This window comes from Dipodomys spectabilis, unplaced genomic scaffold (genome assembly GCF_019054845.1).
Source record: "Dipodomys spectabilis isolate Male_0828 unplaced genomic scaffold, ASM1905484v1 ptg000001l, whole genome shotgun sequence".
Taxonomy (NCBI): Eukaryota; Metazoa; Chordata; class Mammalia; order Rodentia; family Heteromyidae; genus Dipodomys; species Dipodomys spectabilis.
Window position 1 is genome coordinate 21086685 of NW_024870678.1, and position 17824 is coordinate 21104508.

The following is a 17824-nucleotide window of genomic DNA, read 5'->3' on the forward strand; positions in this document are numbered from 1 at the left end:
CCCACATAAAGTGGCTCTATCTACACTTTAATCTTTGGTGGCTTTTTTTTTTAGTGTAGATATTACATGGCAGAGAAAGTTGTGTTTCTTATTTCTAGGGCCAAGAACTTGTTGATATCAGTAACTTACTACGAGACTCTTTTAAAACACACTATTATCTTTATTCTACATGGCTTATACATAATAAATTTAACTTTGAAGAAATAACCAGTAATGAAATAATCATTGAAATCACACCAAAAACGAGAGGAAGAAATTAAATCATTATAACTTAACACTGAATAGATTGTTAATTCTGTGACTGAGATCATAGGATGTTTTTCCAAAATAACAGAATTCTAGATTTCACTAAATATTTTCATTTGCCCTCAACACACATACACACACACACACACACACACACACACACACACACACACACACACACACTTTTTAAATATTTTTAGAGAAATGGATTCTTATTTTATTGTAGAAAGTCTAATACTCTATATCTCATTCAAAGCTCAAAGTGAAAATGGAAAAAAGTGAATGTTCCTGTTGAAAAGGGCCATAAAGATAATGATCATAGCAATCACTACTATTGCAATCACTACTCTATATGTTAATCACTAAGTAAAACCACTTTGCTCACACTTCATCTCAATTAACAGTAGGGGGCTATCCCTGAGGTCAGAAATTAAGAAGGAAGACACTGAAACAGAGTGAAGTTAGGACTTACTTATCCAAGTTCATACCAACTTGTTAGTTGTGCAAGCAGAGCTTGGATATAGTCCTTTGGTTCAGTGAAAAAGTGTTATACAAAGCACAATCATTTAAAGGGAAAAATATAAAAAAACAAAAATTATAATTCTATGAAGACTTTACAACACAATAGAACACAAAGTTTACTTTTTCCTCCCAACATTTGGATTACTCTTCAGTTCAAAATCATTTTGGGGGGGGGGGGGGTTGGGGGAGATGGGAAGGGCTAGGAAGGGGAAACAAAGGAGGAGGCAACAATGCTTGATAAGAAATGTACTCATTACCTTGGTCACATAATTGTAACCTCTCTGTACAGTATTTTCACAATAAAAAAAATTCAGTAAAAGAAAATCATTTGAGAAGCATTAAGATCTTCTTCCTGGGAAAATTGTTTTGTCAGAGTCATCTTTACAATTATGTTTAAAGAAAAAAGGTAATTTATTTATGTAGAAGTTTAGTATCTGCCTAGCATTCTAGCTTAAAATAATACTGGCTTTATCTAAAATATGTCAGAGTGACCAGTTGAAAAGAGCCCAGTGCAGTCAATCAACTATTTGTTTTGTCTATGGAGTAACCCCTCAAAAGTATTTGGCAAACTTTATTACTGAATTGATCTAACCCATGTCTATTTTTGTGTGGGAGCTATGGCCTATACTAAATGCACAGGATGAAGAATTCCTAGATTTTTCTGGTAATGGCTCTTTAAAATTGATTTAGAGCATCTAACTAAAGAAGTCTCCTCCTCTCACCTTGCAAATTTTAGGAATGAGAATTCAATGACCCTCCTTATTATAAACCATGAATCTGCATGCAGAACCCTTCATAAATAATTTTTCAAAAAAAAAAGAAAAGAAAGAAAGCCAAGCCTGTCAGTACTCTTAATCCTACTGTTGTTTTTTTCTTTTTTTGGGGGGGGGGGAGGTCTGGTCGTGGGGCCTGAACTCTGGGCCTGGGCGCTGTCCCTCAGCTCTTCAGCTCAAGGCTAGCACTCTACCACTTGAGCCACAGCGCCATTTCCGGCTTTTTTATTTTTGCTTATGTAGTGCTGAGGAATCGAACTCAGGGCCTCATGCATGCAAGGCAAGCACTCTACCACTAAGCCACCTTCCCAGCCCTTTTTCTTAATCTATAATAAATGACAAATGAATCCTAGTCATATCTTGTCTTATTCTTCAATTGATTGAAAGTTAGAAATAATAATAAATAAGAAGATACAAATTTTTAATCATTTACAACAGTAAATTCTATGAACTAAGCTATGTACACAAAAAATTATAACATTGAGGTCCAAATACCCACATGGCTATTTTGAAGGTAAAATTTTTAGAAGGCAAGTAAGTTTAGTTTGACTAAGTTTATGAGAGCAGGGAGGTGTTATAATTTGATAGGGCTGGTGGCCTCATAAGAAGAAGAAGAGTCCCTCCACTTTCATTCTCTCTCTCCACTACCAGAGGAAAGTAGCCATCTAAGCAAGATCAAAAGCCCTCATAAGAACCCAACCATGCTGGCCCCTGATCATGGACTCCCAGCCTCCTTAACAGAGAAAATAATATGTCATCTAAGCTATCTTGTCTATGATATTTCATTATAGTTGCCTGAGCTAAGACAGTAAACTAGTATTGAATCTTGAGACTAGGTCATAAAATTTTAAATTAAAAAAAATGTATACCCATTCTTACCTTATAAAAAATATACTGCCACATAAATAGACTAACAGAAATCCAACACACAACATGGAAGGATTTGGCAAATACCAGTCATTGCTTGAACAACTCACATATTTTACTAATCTATCATCAAAAGCAGTAGTCTTATAAAACTGAAGGTAAGTTAATGATAACATGAGGTAGAATGGCTTGCATTGGTGTGTGTTCTCAGACATTTAGCTAGAGTAATTGTTAAGTATTTCTCAAGTGATTGTCAGCTCCAATGAAAAGCTAAAGTCTTCAGAACTCAATCTGGAATAATTAATTATAAACTCAGAAAAGTCATAATCTTCATATCATCAATGAAGTTAATAGCCTAAAGGAAACTTCAGGTCACAGACACACATACACACACACACACACACACACACACACACACAGCTTTCTGGCCAACCCAGCATGAGAGACCTTAGTGAGAACCAGCCAGTCAGCCCCACAAAACCAAGAGAAATTGTGAGTTACTAATTCAGAATGTTACATAGCAATCGATAATAGAATACTATCTTCTTGAATTAAGCTTCTTAATTTCTCTGTACTTCATTGTTCTCTTCTGTAAGAGAACTAAAGAGGGCTAAATTAATTAATGTAATTATAACAATTCCTGGTATATGCTAACTTAATAAATTGTTGGCATATCCTTTATTATTAATAACTAAAATGATAGAAGAAAACATTCTCAATTGATGCTCAAGGAAATCTGACATGTAAGAACTTGAGAACAAATATCTCAAAGTAGGCACTCTATTAGTATCTTGGAGGTACCCAGACCTGGCACATACAATTGAACAGTAGAAAGTAGAATCACAAAAGCCCTGAAAAGAAATTTGGATTTTGTATTAGACATAATAAGTAACTTTGGAGGATGGTAAGCAGAAGAATGGCTTGGATCACTCTATTGGAAATGAACATTAGGAGGACAGAAATGAAAACTCCCCCACCCCAAAAAAAATCCTCAAGAAACTCCTACAATCATGTCAGTAAAGGGTTTTGGTGACTTGAACTTGAGATTAGCAGGGGAGAGGAAGCAAGGAACATAAATCTTTGTAGAGCTATGCTTCTTGGATAAGAGACCCTTGGCCTACATGGCAGAGATGAGATTTTTAACTTTAATACAGTCTTTCTAGCTTGTATATTACTCTAAGCTTTAAATCCCAGGAAAGCTCATCCATCTCAGTTTCGTATAATTCAAGGTTGAATTTTTATAGGTTCTTGTAAATAAATATGAGATAATAGAATATGAATTTCCACTTATTTTTTCACAAATATTAAAATAGAAAAGAATGTATCCAAACTGTTTGGCTTTGTGAAAGAATTATTTAAGACAAATTAAGACTCTGGCTCAGGTATCAGTACTGGTCCTGGTATTTCACAGGAACAGAATTCTTGACCATAGAGGTCCTCTTTGGCTCTGAGCATATTATCTAATTCTAACAGCATATTATCTTGTATCTGTACTTTAAAATACTATATAATATAGAAATATCTCATGTTCTTGAAGCCACAATGGATATTCTCAGGGATTTCCTGCTGATGCTAAACCTAAACACCATGTCTCAAAGATAAAATCACCTGCACAAAAGAAGTAATCTTAAAAAAGCAACTGCTATTTTCATTAGTGTTACATTCACTCTGGCTGTGAAATTATGAGTACCACTATAATTTGTGTTGAAGAAGGGGAGAGACTGTCCAATCTATGAAAAGTTTAAATTCTAAAATTCAATAAAGTCAGACTATGATTGCTTATGAACAGGAAGTAGATGCCCGTCCATCAGTAGGAAAAGGAAAAGTCTTATGGTAATGACATAGAATCAAAAGAGAGGCGCCAGCTCACGGAGAGTGTCAACAATTGGTGGTGGTTACCATGAAATAAAAAAGACAAAACAAGAGTTATTACTTAGAAGGGAAGAAAAAGAGAACTGTCAGTTTTACTAATTATGCCAGAGTGAATACTTCCTGCCCTTATACTGGAGAGTACAAGAAAATTTAAAGGCAAATCTTCCCTCTTGGGAAAGATAAAGTGAGGGCACACAAGTCAGTTCAAAAGAAGCATATAAGACTTTCTTCTTTCACATGAAAAAGGATTCAAATTATTCTATCCAAGTGCAACTGAATCAAATCTAAACTTCCTGAAAATTTATCAGTTGATAAAGCAGGATTTAAGTTCAAGGAAACATTCCATGCCTAATCTTCATTTTACAACTTTCACAGATAAATTTTCCTTAGCACTAAAATCTTTCAAAGACAGACTTTCTTGCAAAACAAATTTGTTAAGTGTACAACAAATTTGCCAGATGCCTCAGAGATATGAGCCATTACTTAAGAGTCAGGTAGAAACCTTTAGGATCTATCTCTTGCTTTCAAAGCAGTCATTTCTATGAGGTGCTTAGGAACATAATGTTCAAAATATTGGTGCTGTTATCAGAAGGGTTAATCAGCTTCTTAAAAGTGTTTGTCTTCTCACCGAATATAGTTTATATTTTGGAGAATTTGGCAAAGTTCAAGTTACAGCTTAACTGATTTGTTTGGTAGAATGCAACAATAAATCATTTCCCCCCACTTATTTGTCCTGAAGAATTTTTGGTTTTGTGTTGTTTGTTTTTTAGCAAAGATAGCAGAAAGATTCAAGAAAGGAGGGGGAGTATTAACATACTTTAAGACTTCACATCAAGATAACTAAATGACAACCTTCACATCTTAGTTCTTTATAGAATTTTAGAAACACTCAAAGTTCATTATCAACCTACCAGTCTTGCCCAGCCTGAATGTGTCACTGCAAGATAAATGGACATGAAATTTAATTAGTGCTTACATTGCTATAAAGAAAAATAAGTACTAGGCTTACAAGCCAGTTTATGGCGTGAGGCTAATTTTGCTTCCTTCTAGATATTGCTATTTTTTAAGTTTGTGACACTGAAAAAATACACAGACAGCAGCAATCTATTCTGAGGTATATATTATTGTGACTCTCACTATTCTTCAAATGGTCTGGCCTATCCACTAAAATATAGCAGAGAAGCAGAAACAACAGTAGAAGAAGGAAGAGGAGGAAGAAGAGGAGGAGGAAGAGGAAGAGGAGGAGGAGGAATGCAACTCTGTGAAGTAAAATTGATACAGTTTAACAGCCTGCTATGTAGTAAAGCCATAGTTCCAATTCTTAATTATCATCTTATTTCAGAACCCAAGTAAATGCTTTGTGGTTATTTTACAGATATCTCAGTTGCTACACACACACACACACACTTTACTGGCTAATACCCATTTTCACATAGCTCTTTAGTCTAAAAATAACTTTAACTTTCATGTCTTACCAAGAGTAAGAAAAGGGAGGACAAATCAGAGAAATCTAATTTGGAAATCAGTGAGGAAAATTCTAACAGGACTTCTGGGTACTCTCTCAATGCTGTCTTGGGCCTCAAACTAAATTATTACAGTTTCTGTGTTGTAGCCCTGGGTCACTTGTGCATGAAGACAAAGGCAACTTCAACTTGATATTTCTGTCATCCCTGCTGTGGGAAGAGTCCTTTTCCTGGTTTATAACATCAATCACTCTTGCAATAAATCTTGGGAGTGAATATGGTCATTTAAAACTCCACCTGCACAAACAACAGAAAATAAGAGCTCATAAATCTCTACACTGGTGATTAACAAATTTTGGGTCCTGGGCAAAGATATTATGGGGGAAGGGCTCACTAATTCATTAATAAAGACTGATTTGCTGACAATCTGTTTAGTTTACAGCATAGGGGGAAAGCAAACAAGCCCCTGCTAAGAAAACAAAACGTTAGAGGTTAGTGAATTCCCAGCTGATTAGAAGGATTAGAGATATGATATCCTAATGTAGCAAAGGGCTTCAAATGCTTGGAAACTGCCCCGATGTTCGGCTACAGCCTTCACCCCCAATGTCTAATTGTCAGCAAGGCAAACCCAGCAGAGCATTAGGAAGAGAACTCCAGGCACTTGGTCTCCGTGGTTTCACTGCATTGCTTTCATTCACTCCCTGTGTTCTGGCTGCCTTTGCTTATCTACTCCCCCAGAAGCTTTTCTCATTCTCTAGGAAAGATCATTGGAGATGAGGTTATGGCTAAAAAACAACCTCTTCATAGGTATAATCCTGCTTCGTGTTTTACAATATCTGCTTTACAAGAGGGGCCTAGGCCAAGAGGATGGGGGTGGGAGGTGGAGAGATTTTAAAATTCTGGGGTGCAAGGGGATGTGTGAAAACAACGGAGACTCTGAAGACCACATGCAATGCATTTCTGGAAGGACACACTCAAGAAAGTTTTCGCTGCATGAAGAAAAGATTTTTCAACCAATAAAGTATTTTCGACACATCCATCACAGCCCGCTGGGGACACAGATGTATTTTTGTGTGTCTACTTTCCTTAACTATGATAATGAGGATTCTGAGAAGCACTTGCTTTCTTGATTGTCCCCAGGTAAAGTGGGGGGAAGATGACTTCTTAATACCCTGGCGTCTGTATAGCACTAGCAAGAGCCGGTGGAGCCCTGTCCGGGGTTTTAGTTGCTGTTTTCTTGGCAGATGGGGAGCGACAGAGCGCTTGGGTTGGATGAAAGGCCCTCAAAGAAGGGTAAGGCCATTTTCCTTGAAATTTTCAATGACAACTGGCAAGGACCATTTCCCGGGGAGGAGGGGCGCCTACAGAGCCCAGCGGGCCGTGGGCTAGCGGTGTGAGTTGGGCCGGTGCCCACTCACCTTGGGCCTGGGTCAAAGGAGATGGATGAGCCCAGGCTTGCAGCCACGGAGTGCATTTACACCGCCCGTTGGAAATCAGGGTCCCCGGCGTGTGAGAGTCCCTGGTGTTGGGGTCGGGAGCTTAGCTGGGCCCAGCAGGCCCCTCCCCTGGGCCTCCCGGATCCGCCTCTATTCCCTAGATAAATTCCTAGTGTCCACCAAATTCCTCAGCGCTCTCTCAGCACTCTCCTCTACGGCCAGGGCTCCGGGGTGGGGGAACAGAGCGCCGGCTTCTTCCGCACAGAAGCCCGCACGGTGGGTTTGGACCCTGCCCAGGGGAAGGGCTGAGACCCAAGCAGCCAGACCCCAGACCCCTGACTTCAACTCCGCACACCAGGTGGCTGCTCCTCCACACTTGATCCATTGGTTTCGGCTCTCTCTGCTCTCTCTGATCTCTCTGATTCCTTCTCTCTCTCTCTCACTCTCTCTCTCTTTTTCTCCTCTCTCCTCCCTCCCTCCCTTCTCCCTCCCTCCTTCTCTGTCCCTGCGTCTCCTCCAACATGTCCACGGGGTCCCTCAGCGATGTGGAGGACCTTCAGGAGGTGGAGATGCTGGCGTGTGACGGGATGAAAGTGGACTCAAGCAAGGAGGGTGCGACTTCCAACGAGAGTACCGAGGAGGGCTCCAACTGCGAGAACGGGTCTCCGCAGAAGGGCCGCGGCGGCCTGGGCAAGAGGAGGAAGGCGCCCACTAAAAAGAGCCCCCTGAGCGGGGTCAGCCAGGAGGGGAAGCAGGTCCAGCGCAACGCGGCCAACGCGCGCGAGCGGGCCCGCATGCGGGTGCTGAGCAAGGCCTTCTCCAGGCTCAAGACCACTCTGCCCTGGGTGCCCCCGGACACCAAGCTCTCCAAGCTGGACACGCTCCGCCTGGCGTCCAGCTACATCGCCCACTTGAGGCAGATCCTGGCTAACGACAAGTACGAGAACGGTTACATTCACCCCATCAACCTGGTGAGTCGGTCCGTCTCCCCCACCCCCGGGCCGCGGAGGCCGGCCGCCTTCGCGGTGCACAGCTTCGGGGCGCGCGTGAGCGCGGGGCTGGGACCCGCGGGGGCTGGGGGTGGGAGCTCTGGGATTTTACCCACGGGGGTCACTGCTGGCCTAGCGCCTCTAGGGACCAGTGTTGGGCGATCGCTACACCGCCTTGGCTTCTTGCTGTGCGTGCCGCGGGATGGCGAATGATTTATGCCAGAGTTTGACGTGGCACTCCAGTAAGGGATTTCCAAGAGTATTCAGCTGGGAGAAAGGGGAAAGGAAAAGGGGGGATCTCCCCCTCACCCGTGCCAGCGCCATTCCCGCTGTCGCAGTGGGGACAGGAAACATCGACGTGATGACGTGCACTGAAAAACATCCTATTAACCCCTTTATTCTTCTTTTAGCTGAGACTAAAACTTGACTTTTTGCCTTCTCATTCGTGTCCACGTCCAACCCCCTTCCTTTTCCAGGTATATATTTAAGACTGTTAGATGGTGGATTCATTCATGCTCCACCCCCATAATTGTTCATGGAAGCACCCCGACTGTGTAAACGTTCTCAGCTCTCCCCTAAGTCCTAGACATTCAGCAGATCTCAGCACCATCAATAAGTTTGCTCAGGTAATCGTGGAAGAATCATTACAATAACAGGCCACTCTCCCCTAAGCTGTGGGAGTCTCATTCTCTTATTTGCTTATAAGCCACTGTCCTTCGAGTCTGATTTTTAATACAACAATATGATGCCCAAGAGTCCATTTCTCGGGTGCATTTTGCTGTTTTAAAGGATATATTCTAATTCCTCTTTCAATTGGTTTCATTTGAAAATTTGAAGGCTCTAAAGAAAAACAACAACTTGAGGGGAATTCTGTTTATATATGATAAGAGTGAGATTTTCCCTCTCTTAAAAGTCAAGGCTTATCAGCCAGCCACCAGTGAGAGACATTTGATTTGTCTTCTCACACAATTGGTCTCAGTAATTGGAGAAAAGGGTAGCAACAACACACTTTGCCATGAAAAAAATATATATATATATATATTTCCCCTCCAATTAAAACTGGTGGGGTTTTTTTTTAAAGTGAGATATGTAGTTTTTAGAACACGAATTTCCCTGAGGCATTCACAGTGGCTGCTGCTTCTTTCTTTGAATGAAAAACAACTTATCCGACTTTATTATAAAACAGCGGAGAGAAAGCTTTGCTTTCTCGGGAGTAGCAAACTAATCTTAAATAAAACGTTCTTGTGTCTCTTATTCGAATTCTGTCCCCTTCAGAGATTAACTTAAAAACTGTGGTCAAAGCTGAGGCTTGGAGGAAAGAAACCAGAGTCGACACATAGCTGGAGGAGAGAGGACCCTAAAACCTGATCCCGCCCCCCTCCCGGGGGTCTGAGAAAGCACTGCGGCCGGCCCCTGGTGACCGGTGGGCTCCTAACCCCACTCAGCTCTCCAGTGACTCCTAGAAGCGCCTGCCTGGGGCTCTGGAGCAACCCACCCCTGGGCTTTCAATTCAGAATGAACCCTGCTTGCTCGAATTCTAAGATCCCACCACCGCCCCTCAAGCTGAGGCTTGGCCCCTTGGCTGGCTTTTTTGCCTTATCCCAGCCTCCGGGTACACACGGATAGGAAGTCCATCGTCCAGGATAACCAGCCTTTCCAGCTCACGGTCTGCTCCTCCTCCTCCTCCTCCTCTCCCTCCTCCTGCTCCTCCTCCTCCTCCTCACCCGTCTCAGTCTGGGGCTCTGGGCCCACCCCATTCTCCCCTCCCCCTCCAAGTCCACTCACCTCCTTGGCCCTCTTCTCCTCTGCAGACCTGGCCTTTCACCGTAGCTGGGAAACCCGAGAGCGACCTGAAAGAAGTGGTGACGGCCAGCCGCTTGTGTGGAACCACGGTATCCTGACCTTGGAGGTGCGAGTCTGGGGAAGGCTCGCTCCCCGGGGGGGGGGAGCGGGCCCCAGGAAGGCGCCCCCCGCCCTCCCTCGCTCTCTTCTCAACCCCCCTCGCGCAGCGCCCCTCTCCCATCCCTCCCTGCGAGAACACTTTAGAGCAACGACGAGATTCGTTTCCAAACAGAGGACATCGATTGTACTTACAGATTCCCCCATCTATTTAACTTTATTAACTTCTACCGTGAATGACTTCTGTGAGCCTTGCTGGTCCAAGAGCAATATGTAATTATATATAAATCTATAGAAACAGATTGATAAGAGCCTATCGACGACGTGTATCTTTTTGTATAATATGTTGTGAGATGTAATCATAGGATAGCTGACTTTGACAGTCACATTTATAAAGTAATTCACCCAAAGATATATATTTTTTTCCAAGCAAGTTTTGCTACTTTTGAAAATAAATCTTTCTTTATATTGCTAAAAAAAAAAAAAAAAAAAACCACCTCCTGGCATTAGTGTGATTTTTCTTTAATAAAAAAAAATAGATAAGGGGGAAAAGCAGACAATTGTGGAGAAATTTGATGATAAAAACGATTCTCTTAAGCTTCCAGCCAGATTTCTAGTAAAAATGAAGTATGATTTCCACTGTGAAGGTGCAGGTCGTATTTTATGCTGCAAGATTCTGTTTAGTCCATTACAATTATCGCAGCTATCAAGACAATGGGAGGCTGATGTTCAGCTTTTCTACAGTAAAAGAAAGAAAAGAAGACAGGAAAGGAAAATCTGATTTTACAACTATTTTCCAGTAACATTGCTGACAGGAACAGGAAAATCAGCTCCGAACTCCCCATGCGGGGATGCGATTCCAAGGCCCGCGTTTTGTAATGAAGCCCTGAGATTCTAAACGACAAAAGAGGCAGATCCCCTAACCCTTAGCATGTGTCCTTCGACTTCCAAGAACTTGTCCATATTTTACCCAAGTCTTGGTAATAACACCTGGATTGCTTCTACCCATAAGCGCGCACCCTACACGTGCCTGCGTTTCGTTTGGTGTTACCCCCTTTGCGTTCAGCTCCCGCCGCGAACTTCCTGCGGGCTGGATCTTAATTTAAACATCTCCCAGGCTACGGGACCGCTCGGAGGGGGAGATTAAGTTGAGATAAACAGACAGGCGAGGCCGGCGAGCCTGGGAGCCCGGCTCCCTCGCAGCCCCCGTGCAGCCCGCGGCGGCCGACGCACCAGATGCCACCGTGGCTGTTTAATGTTCGGGGTTATGACCGCAGTGTTTACACGACGTCTTCGGTTATTTATACTGTTATTCCTCGCAGAGAGCCTTGAAACTTCCGCTTCGTTTGCTCTCTCCGATTTTTTTCCCCTCCGATTCTCTTCCCCCCTCCCTCCCACTGGGGTACCCGTGTGAGGACTTCTCCCCAGACCCCCCTGCGAGGCAGCGCCAGGGGGGCCGGGGTTCCCGCTGAGTGGGTCCCCACTGGGGAACGCTGAATCCCACAGTGCTCTCCAGCGAGAACCCGTTCTGAGAGCCGGTGACGGCGCTGCGTCTTCGTCCAGGTCATTCCAGAGGGTCAGGCCTTTCCGCCCAGACTTGACTTTGAGGAGCATATTTCAGGCTCTAGCTGGTGTCCCCCTTGCCCAGATTCTCTTCTACCAGAGGACAAAGAGCTCTTCTCCATGATTTAGTATGTATGATTTAGCTGTTTTCCTTTTCAAGCCCAGAAAACTTCACAAGTTTCTAGACACTTAAAAAAATATTTTATTGACATCATCAAGGTGTTGTACAGAAGGGCTACCATTTCATAAGTGAGATCATTAAAGCAGACATCTTTCTTTCTTTCTTTCTTTCTTCCTTTCTTTCCTTCCTTCCTTCCTTCTTTCTTTCTTCTTTTCTTTTTTTTTGAAAATGTCATTCCTTCCTTCACTTTCCCCCAGCTAGATATGTTGTTGGTTTTGTTTTTTTTTTAATACATGCTGGATAGTCTCAGAACTGCAAACAGGTGGTAATTGATTTCTGTTCATTATCTGATAGCGCTGAACCACACAAGAATGTTTCAAGAAGTCTTTAGGTGACTTGCCTCCAATTTAAAGCCTTCAATTTGGGCAGGAGGAGGCTGTGAAGCCATGAACACATGGATTCAAGTCCTGGTTCTACACCCAGGTAGCTATTTCTTCTAAGGGTCTCATCCAAGTATGCAAACAGCGATAAAGGCAATGACAAGACAGTAATTATCATATTCATATTTTCCTTTTCACTGAAAAAAAAAAAAGCCTTAGTGTGGCCCAAGTAAAATCATATTCTGGGCAAAATGTTTATCACTTGTAGGAAGTGCCTGGTAGTGAAGTATGTCTGTCTAGCCCCAAAATGAAAGTCTCTCAATCTAAGGAGTGTACATTTTGTAATGTACAGTTGATCATCTTTCATTGCATAAACTAAAATCTCCCCCCCATCTCTCTCTCTCTCTCTACACTGAGGATTGAATGCTGAGCCTCACACTTGCCAAGAGAGCGTCTCTGAGCTTTTCTCCAGCCCTAAAATGTGTCTATTCGATGCAATGTTGAATCTTTCTCACCTTCACTCTTCCTCGGTGCCTCTAAATTTGTCCAGAATTTTGGACTATAATGAAGCCTCGAAACTGAAAAGTTCAGAGCAAAGACAGAGCCTAAGAGATGCAAATAGAAAAATAACCGCTACAATGGCTGGGGAGAAGGACACAGGGTCCCATCAGGAACCGCAGCAGGTGGACCTGGATACACTAAGTCTTCACAAATTGTTGACTGAATAAAGTGGTGAGAAGGGATTAACGGGGTTGTCTGACGACGAGCCCATCTTCCACACAGGGCCATACTCTCAGCCTCTCTCCTTCTCCACAGGCCAGGCTGCATGCACACACTCATCAGGGGCCAGCTTCCTCACACCAACTAGTTGTCATCCTATTTTGCCTCGAAACCAAGGCTCAGGCACCCTGGTTCACGTAGTGTCACATTTTAAGAGTAACTGCCCTGACCTAGCAGGTGAATGATGGGGAATGTCCTCTGACCTCTAGCTTATGGAAACGGTCTTAGAAGCCACTTTCAGAATGGACCACAACAAGGATGCCTTAAGGGAAATGTTTTTAGAAAGGGTGTCTCTGGGCTATCGGGAGAAGCAAATATATTCAGACTGTACTATTTCTCCCATCGTCTCTGTCTCATTGTTCTTTTTATAAGAAATCCAGTGTGCTTTTAGCAGGTGTGCCTACTGGCAAACCACACCCTTTCTCTTTTGTAAGGAGAATCTAATACATGGAGCTGTGGTAGCCACTGGTTATATGTGTTGTTAGTGAACACACTCCCCAATGGGATTTTTAAAGCCTGAGGTTCTTTCCTATGTTCTGGAATCATCTGTCTGTTCCAAACATAAGAGATTGGAGATAGGGAAGATTGGTATCACTTCTAGATTTTTGTGTGATGCTACTGTGGCTGTTCCAGACATTTTGAGAATCGCTGTTTGAGCTCCATCTTATTAGGAGATAATGCAGGGAGAAAGGAAATGTTGCAGACAGGAATGCTGCTCTTAAGATGCTGCATTTCTGGGCTCTAGCTTGATTCAATTCTCAGTCCACTCCAGAGTGACATGTATGGGACTCTTAACGTTTAATTACCAGTCTGGAAATCAAATCACCAGTCCTGGGAATATTAAATATTCGTTCCACCATGGTGTGGGAACATGTGTATCTTCATCTGTACCCTCAAAGATAATTTTCAATCGTTAGGTGATCATTAAAAACCTGAGTCCCTTAGGATGAGTCTGTTACTAGCTTCCTGGAATTCTTAAAGTGAAGAGAAATCTGGGCACCTTGAACTGAGTATCCCTGCAAGAGGATTCATTCTCAGGCTAGAAAAGAATTCCACGTCACTCCTCGGGGAGTATTAGAGTTGGCTTTGGTTCAGTATCCTGGGTGTCAGCAAATCGGCCTGGCAGCGGGATGAGGGGTGCAGAGGGAAGAAATAGAAAAAGGCCTTCTCTCCCCGCCCCCTCCCCCCCTCCCGTCTTCCATCCTCTCCCCTCCTCCCCGCCCCTCCCCCTGCCTGTGAGAAGGACTGCTGGAAGTGAGCGGGAGGAAGAAGTTTTCTGTTCTTAGCCCTGAAACGCAGGGTCTGGGGAAAGTGCTACTGGTCAGGGTGCGACGCCGCGCGCAGGGCGGCGCAGGCGCGGCGACGCCGGCACAGCGGGCCGCCCAGCTTCGGTCCTCGGCCTCGCATCCTTTCCTCCAAATTCTGGCTCAGCCCGCGGGAACTCACTGGGTGCCAGTGGCCTTCTCCAGAGTCCGTGGTCGGGCTTCTTCCCGGTGTCCTGGCTGGAAGCATCTTCGATGTTGAGGTTCGGGTCCGCCCTTCTCCCGGTTCACCACCCAGAGCCCGAGCAGCAGAGCCCCTCCCCCAGGAGAGGGAGGAGAATGGGTGGGAAAAGGCTGAGAGGGCCACCATTTCCAGTTCCCCACGGTGGATCTGACTTCTCGAGAGCAGCTGGGCGTGACGCCTCCACAGAGGCCGACTCGAGAGGGAACAGGAATGCCTGCTGGGTCTGGAGAAGGAAAGAGATAAGGTCGTGCGCAGTTGGAGAGGGTACAGAAAGAAAAGAGTGTGGGGCTCTTCCTGTGATTCAACTGAACGTGAACTTTGTATACCGAGCACTGTGTGAGGAGGGAGGGGGGGGGAGAGAGACAGAGACAGAGACAGAGACAGACAGAGAGACAGAGACAGAGACAGAGAGAGACAGAGACAGAGACAGACAGAGAGAGACAGAGAGACAGAGAGATAGAGGGAGAGGCAACCATGATGGGACCAGAAGGAATCTACTCAGGAAGGGACATTATTAGCCCCAAGCATTGGTCCACGTTGTTTTTTTAAGCACTAAATCCTAGGCAAGGGTCCACACTAAGCACTATGCTGTTGAAAACACTGTCTCCTTCCCGAAACTTTTTTGATTGGTTGTTAAGATCATTTACTAATGAATCTCACCTATAATTTTTCTTTGTGGTGCATGTGAAAATCACCATGCTTTGCTTCCCTGACATCTTATTTTCCCGTATCAGAGCCTCATTCAATTACTCATATATATATCAGAACAAGAAGGCATATTTTTATTTCCTAAAAGAAAAACTCTTCTATATACTCAAAACATTTCTGACACAAAAATGTGTGGTGTTTCTCTCATCTGAAGTCTCCAACTCTAGATGGACAAACTCTTTATCCTACAGTTAGATTCTAATACTGTTTATCTAAAGTGACCATCAGACACCATGGCATAAGACCTCAGTTTCCTAATATTTCCTACATCAGATGCCAAGCTTCTGACCAACCAGTTTTAAATGAAGGTTTATTTTTCTCATATCTTCCCCCTCCGATTTGATGATTTGCTAAAATGCTTCGCAATACCCAGAAAAATACCTTCTTATGTTCATCATCTTATTGTAAATGACACTGAAGAGAATAGAGATGAACATGGAGATGGAGAAGTTTATAGCAAAGCATCTGGAAGATCCTGAGCTCAGGAGCTTCTGTCTATGTTGAGTTGGAGCATGCCACTCTTCCAGTGCATGGACATCTCCACCACTCTAGAAAATTCTCAGTACCTGTACTTTAAATCATTGGCCAATGCTATTGAAATCCATCTCCAGCCACTCTTCTTTCTTGGAGGTAGGATAAAGCTGAAAGTTCCAGGCTCTGAGTCCAAGTTTAGTCCTTCTTGCAATCAGTGCCCTTCCTATAGAGGGAAGCAGAAAACATGACATCTCAGTAATATCCAAAAGACCCACACTACTTAGGAGATCCAAAGGGTCTTAGAACCTCTTGTGCATCAACCATGACTGAATGTTATATCACATTAACAATAGTGATACAACTATATATCACACACATATATATATACATATAGCTATAGATGTATATGTATTATCATATTGTTGTTCTATCAACAATGACCATATTGTTATAGCAACAATGACAAATATCATTTATAGCCCCAAATTATACTCTCTGATTAAAAACAAAAGAAACCCAAGACATCTTTAACTGCTAGAGATTTGTTTTTTCAGAGCAGCAGGGGTCATTTGGTTACAAGGAACAAATATCCATTCCAACTGACTCAAAAAAAAAAAAAGGAAATGAAGTATTTCAAAGACAGTCCAAGGAATCTCTGGCTTGTATCTATCTCCTGGAGTAAAATAGAGTAACAGGACTTAGAGACTCCTTTGGGGGTGGGTGGGGGGCTCTTTGGGCCCTAAGCTCTGGTTTCTCTGCCAGTCTTCTATATTTTCTTTTCAGTAACCTGGTTTTCTTTGTTGGCTAACTTTCTACGGCTCCTGAATTTCAGTTTCATATGAGGTTGGTTAAGTTGCTCCTTTTGCCCTCAATTCTTTTTGTGTGTATGTGTGTTTGTTTTAAATAAATTTTTATTGAGATTAGGTGATTATAAATTTCACATATTTCATAGTATTGTGGAATAATGATACTTAGTTAAAGTCACAAACACATTGTCATTATCATGGTCTATAAGTTTGTGAATTCTATGACCTTTGGCAATATAACTATTTCTTCCACATCAGATGATGTTTACATTTCTTTCCTTTTGCTTAGTGTAGGCTGTTCCCTCTTTCCCTCTCATTCCTCCCTTCCCATCACTGACTCTGGGTTGCTTTGTTCTTTTTCTTCTATGTCCAGTGCAGCTGATGTTTTGCCCTCAATTCCACAAGAAGATTGTTTAAGATTCTACTATCCAAAATTTCCATCACACCAATCTTGGGTTTGAATTTTTAGACAAGGGACTCACTATTGACTTATTCTAGGGGATTCTAATTTGATTCTTGAATGCATTGGCCATAATTAGAAATACCAGCATAGATTCATCTCAGTTTTTCTCTCCTTTTTCATTTCACAAAGTACATTTTATATGACCTATCATATTTTATCTTCAAAATAGCCCTGGCCAGGGGACATTATCATTCTTACTTTTCAGGTGAAACAACTAAAGCTCAGAAAGGAAATATATATATATATATATATATATATCCCCAAAGTGATATATTGAGTAAGAGAATAGAGAATGGAGGAAAATTCCTGGGTTCCAAGGAAACTGAGATGGGCTGCTGCCCAGAACATAGCCAGGTCCCAAGATTGAACAAATCCCAAAGTAAATCACAAAAAGGAAAGAAATGGTTCAAATTAAACCGTGACGTGATGATTTGTTTAATATGATGCTCCTTTCTTTTCATTGTTATCTTCAAATAGCTACACAAAGGTATTGCCATTTAACAAAGCAGTTTATGAGTACAATGCACCTTGGTCATCATCACCCTTTTCAACATTCTCACCCATCCCTCCCAGACCCACCCCTTCCCTCACTCTTCTGAATTTTATAGGATTTACATTGGATTCTTGACTATATTCTCCCCCTTTTCCTCTTCATTGAGATGACGTTTTTTAATTAGAACTTTTACCTTCTGCTTATTTAAAGGTCTCTTGTAGAATATGCTATGATTTAGGTAAGTATCTCTAAAGATTAGAGGCTTTTACTCACCTGTGGCACTATTGGGAGGTAGTGGAAACTTTAAAATGTGGAGCCTAATGGGCCATGCACAGAAACAGACATCTAGACCAATGGAGTTGAAGAACCAGAAATAAACCCAAAAGCTTTAGACTTCTGATTTTTGACAAAGATGCAAAACACATACATTCAAAAACAGACAATCTCTTCAACAAATGATACT

At 42.6% G+C, this 17824-nt stretch overlaps 1 protein-coding gene across 2 annotated transcripts; it reads left to right on the forward strand.

The window, feature by feature from the left end:
* Positions 1-7371: 7371 nt before the first annotated feature.
* Tcf21 (transcription factor 21) lies at positions 7372-10543 on the forward strand. 2 transcript variants are annotated; one of them, XM_042684261.1, is made up of 3 exons: positions 7374-7455; positions 7721-8150; positions 9980-10543. In XM_042684261.1, the coding sequence occupies exons 2-3, from the start codon at positions 7749-7751 to the stop codon at positions 10067-10069; spliced, it is 492 nt and encodes a 163-aa protein (XP_042540195.1). In that variant the 5' UTR covers positions 7374-7455; positions 7721-7748; the 3' UTR covers positions 10070-10543. The 2 variants fall into 2 exon arrangements, with proteins under 2 accessions (XP_042540114.1, XP_042540195.1); XM_042684180.1 differs by having other exon boundaries at positions 7372-8150.
* Positions 10544-17824: the final 7281 nt, after the last annotated feature.

Excerpts from the sequence above, each read along its gene's own strand:
- Tcf21 (XM_042684180.1), top strand. The coding sequence starts at position 7,701 with ATGTCCACGGGGTCCCTCAGCGATGTGGAGGACCTTCAGGAGGTGGAG. Across the intron at positions 8,151-9,979 it reads ACATTCACCCCATCAACCTG|ACCTGGCCTTTCACCGTAGC; the intron begins GTGAGTCGGTCC and ends TCTCCTCTGCAG.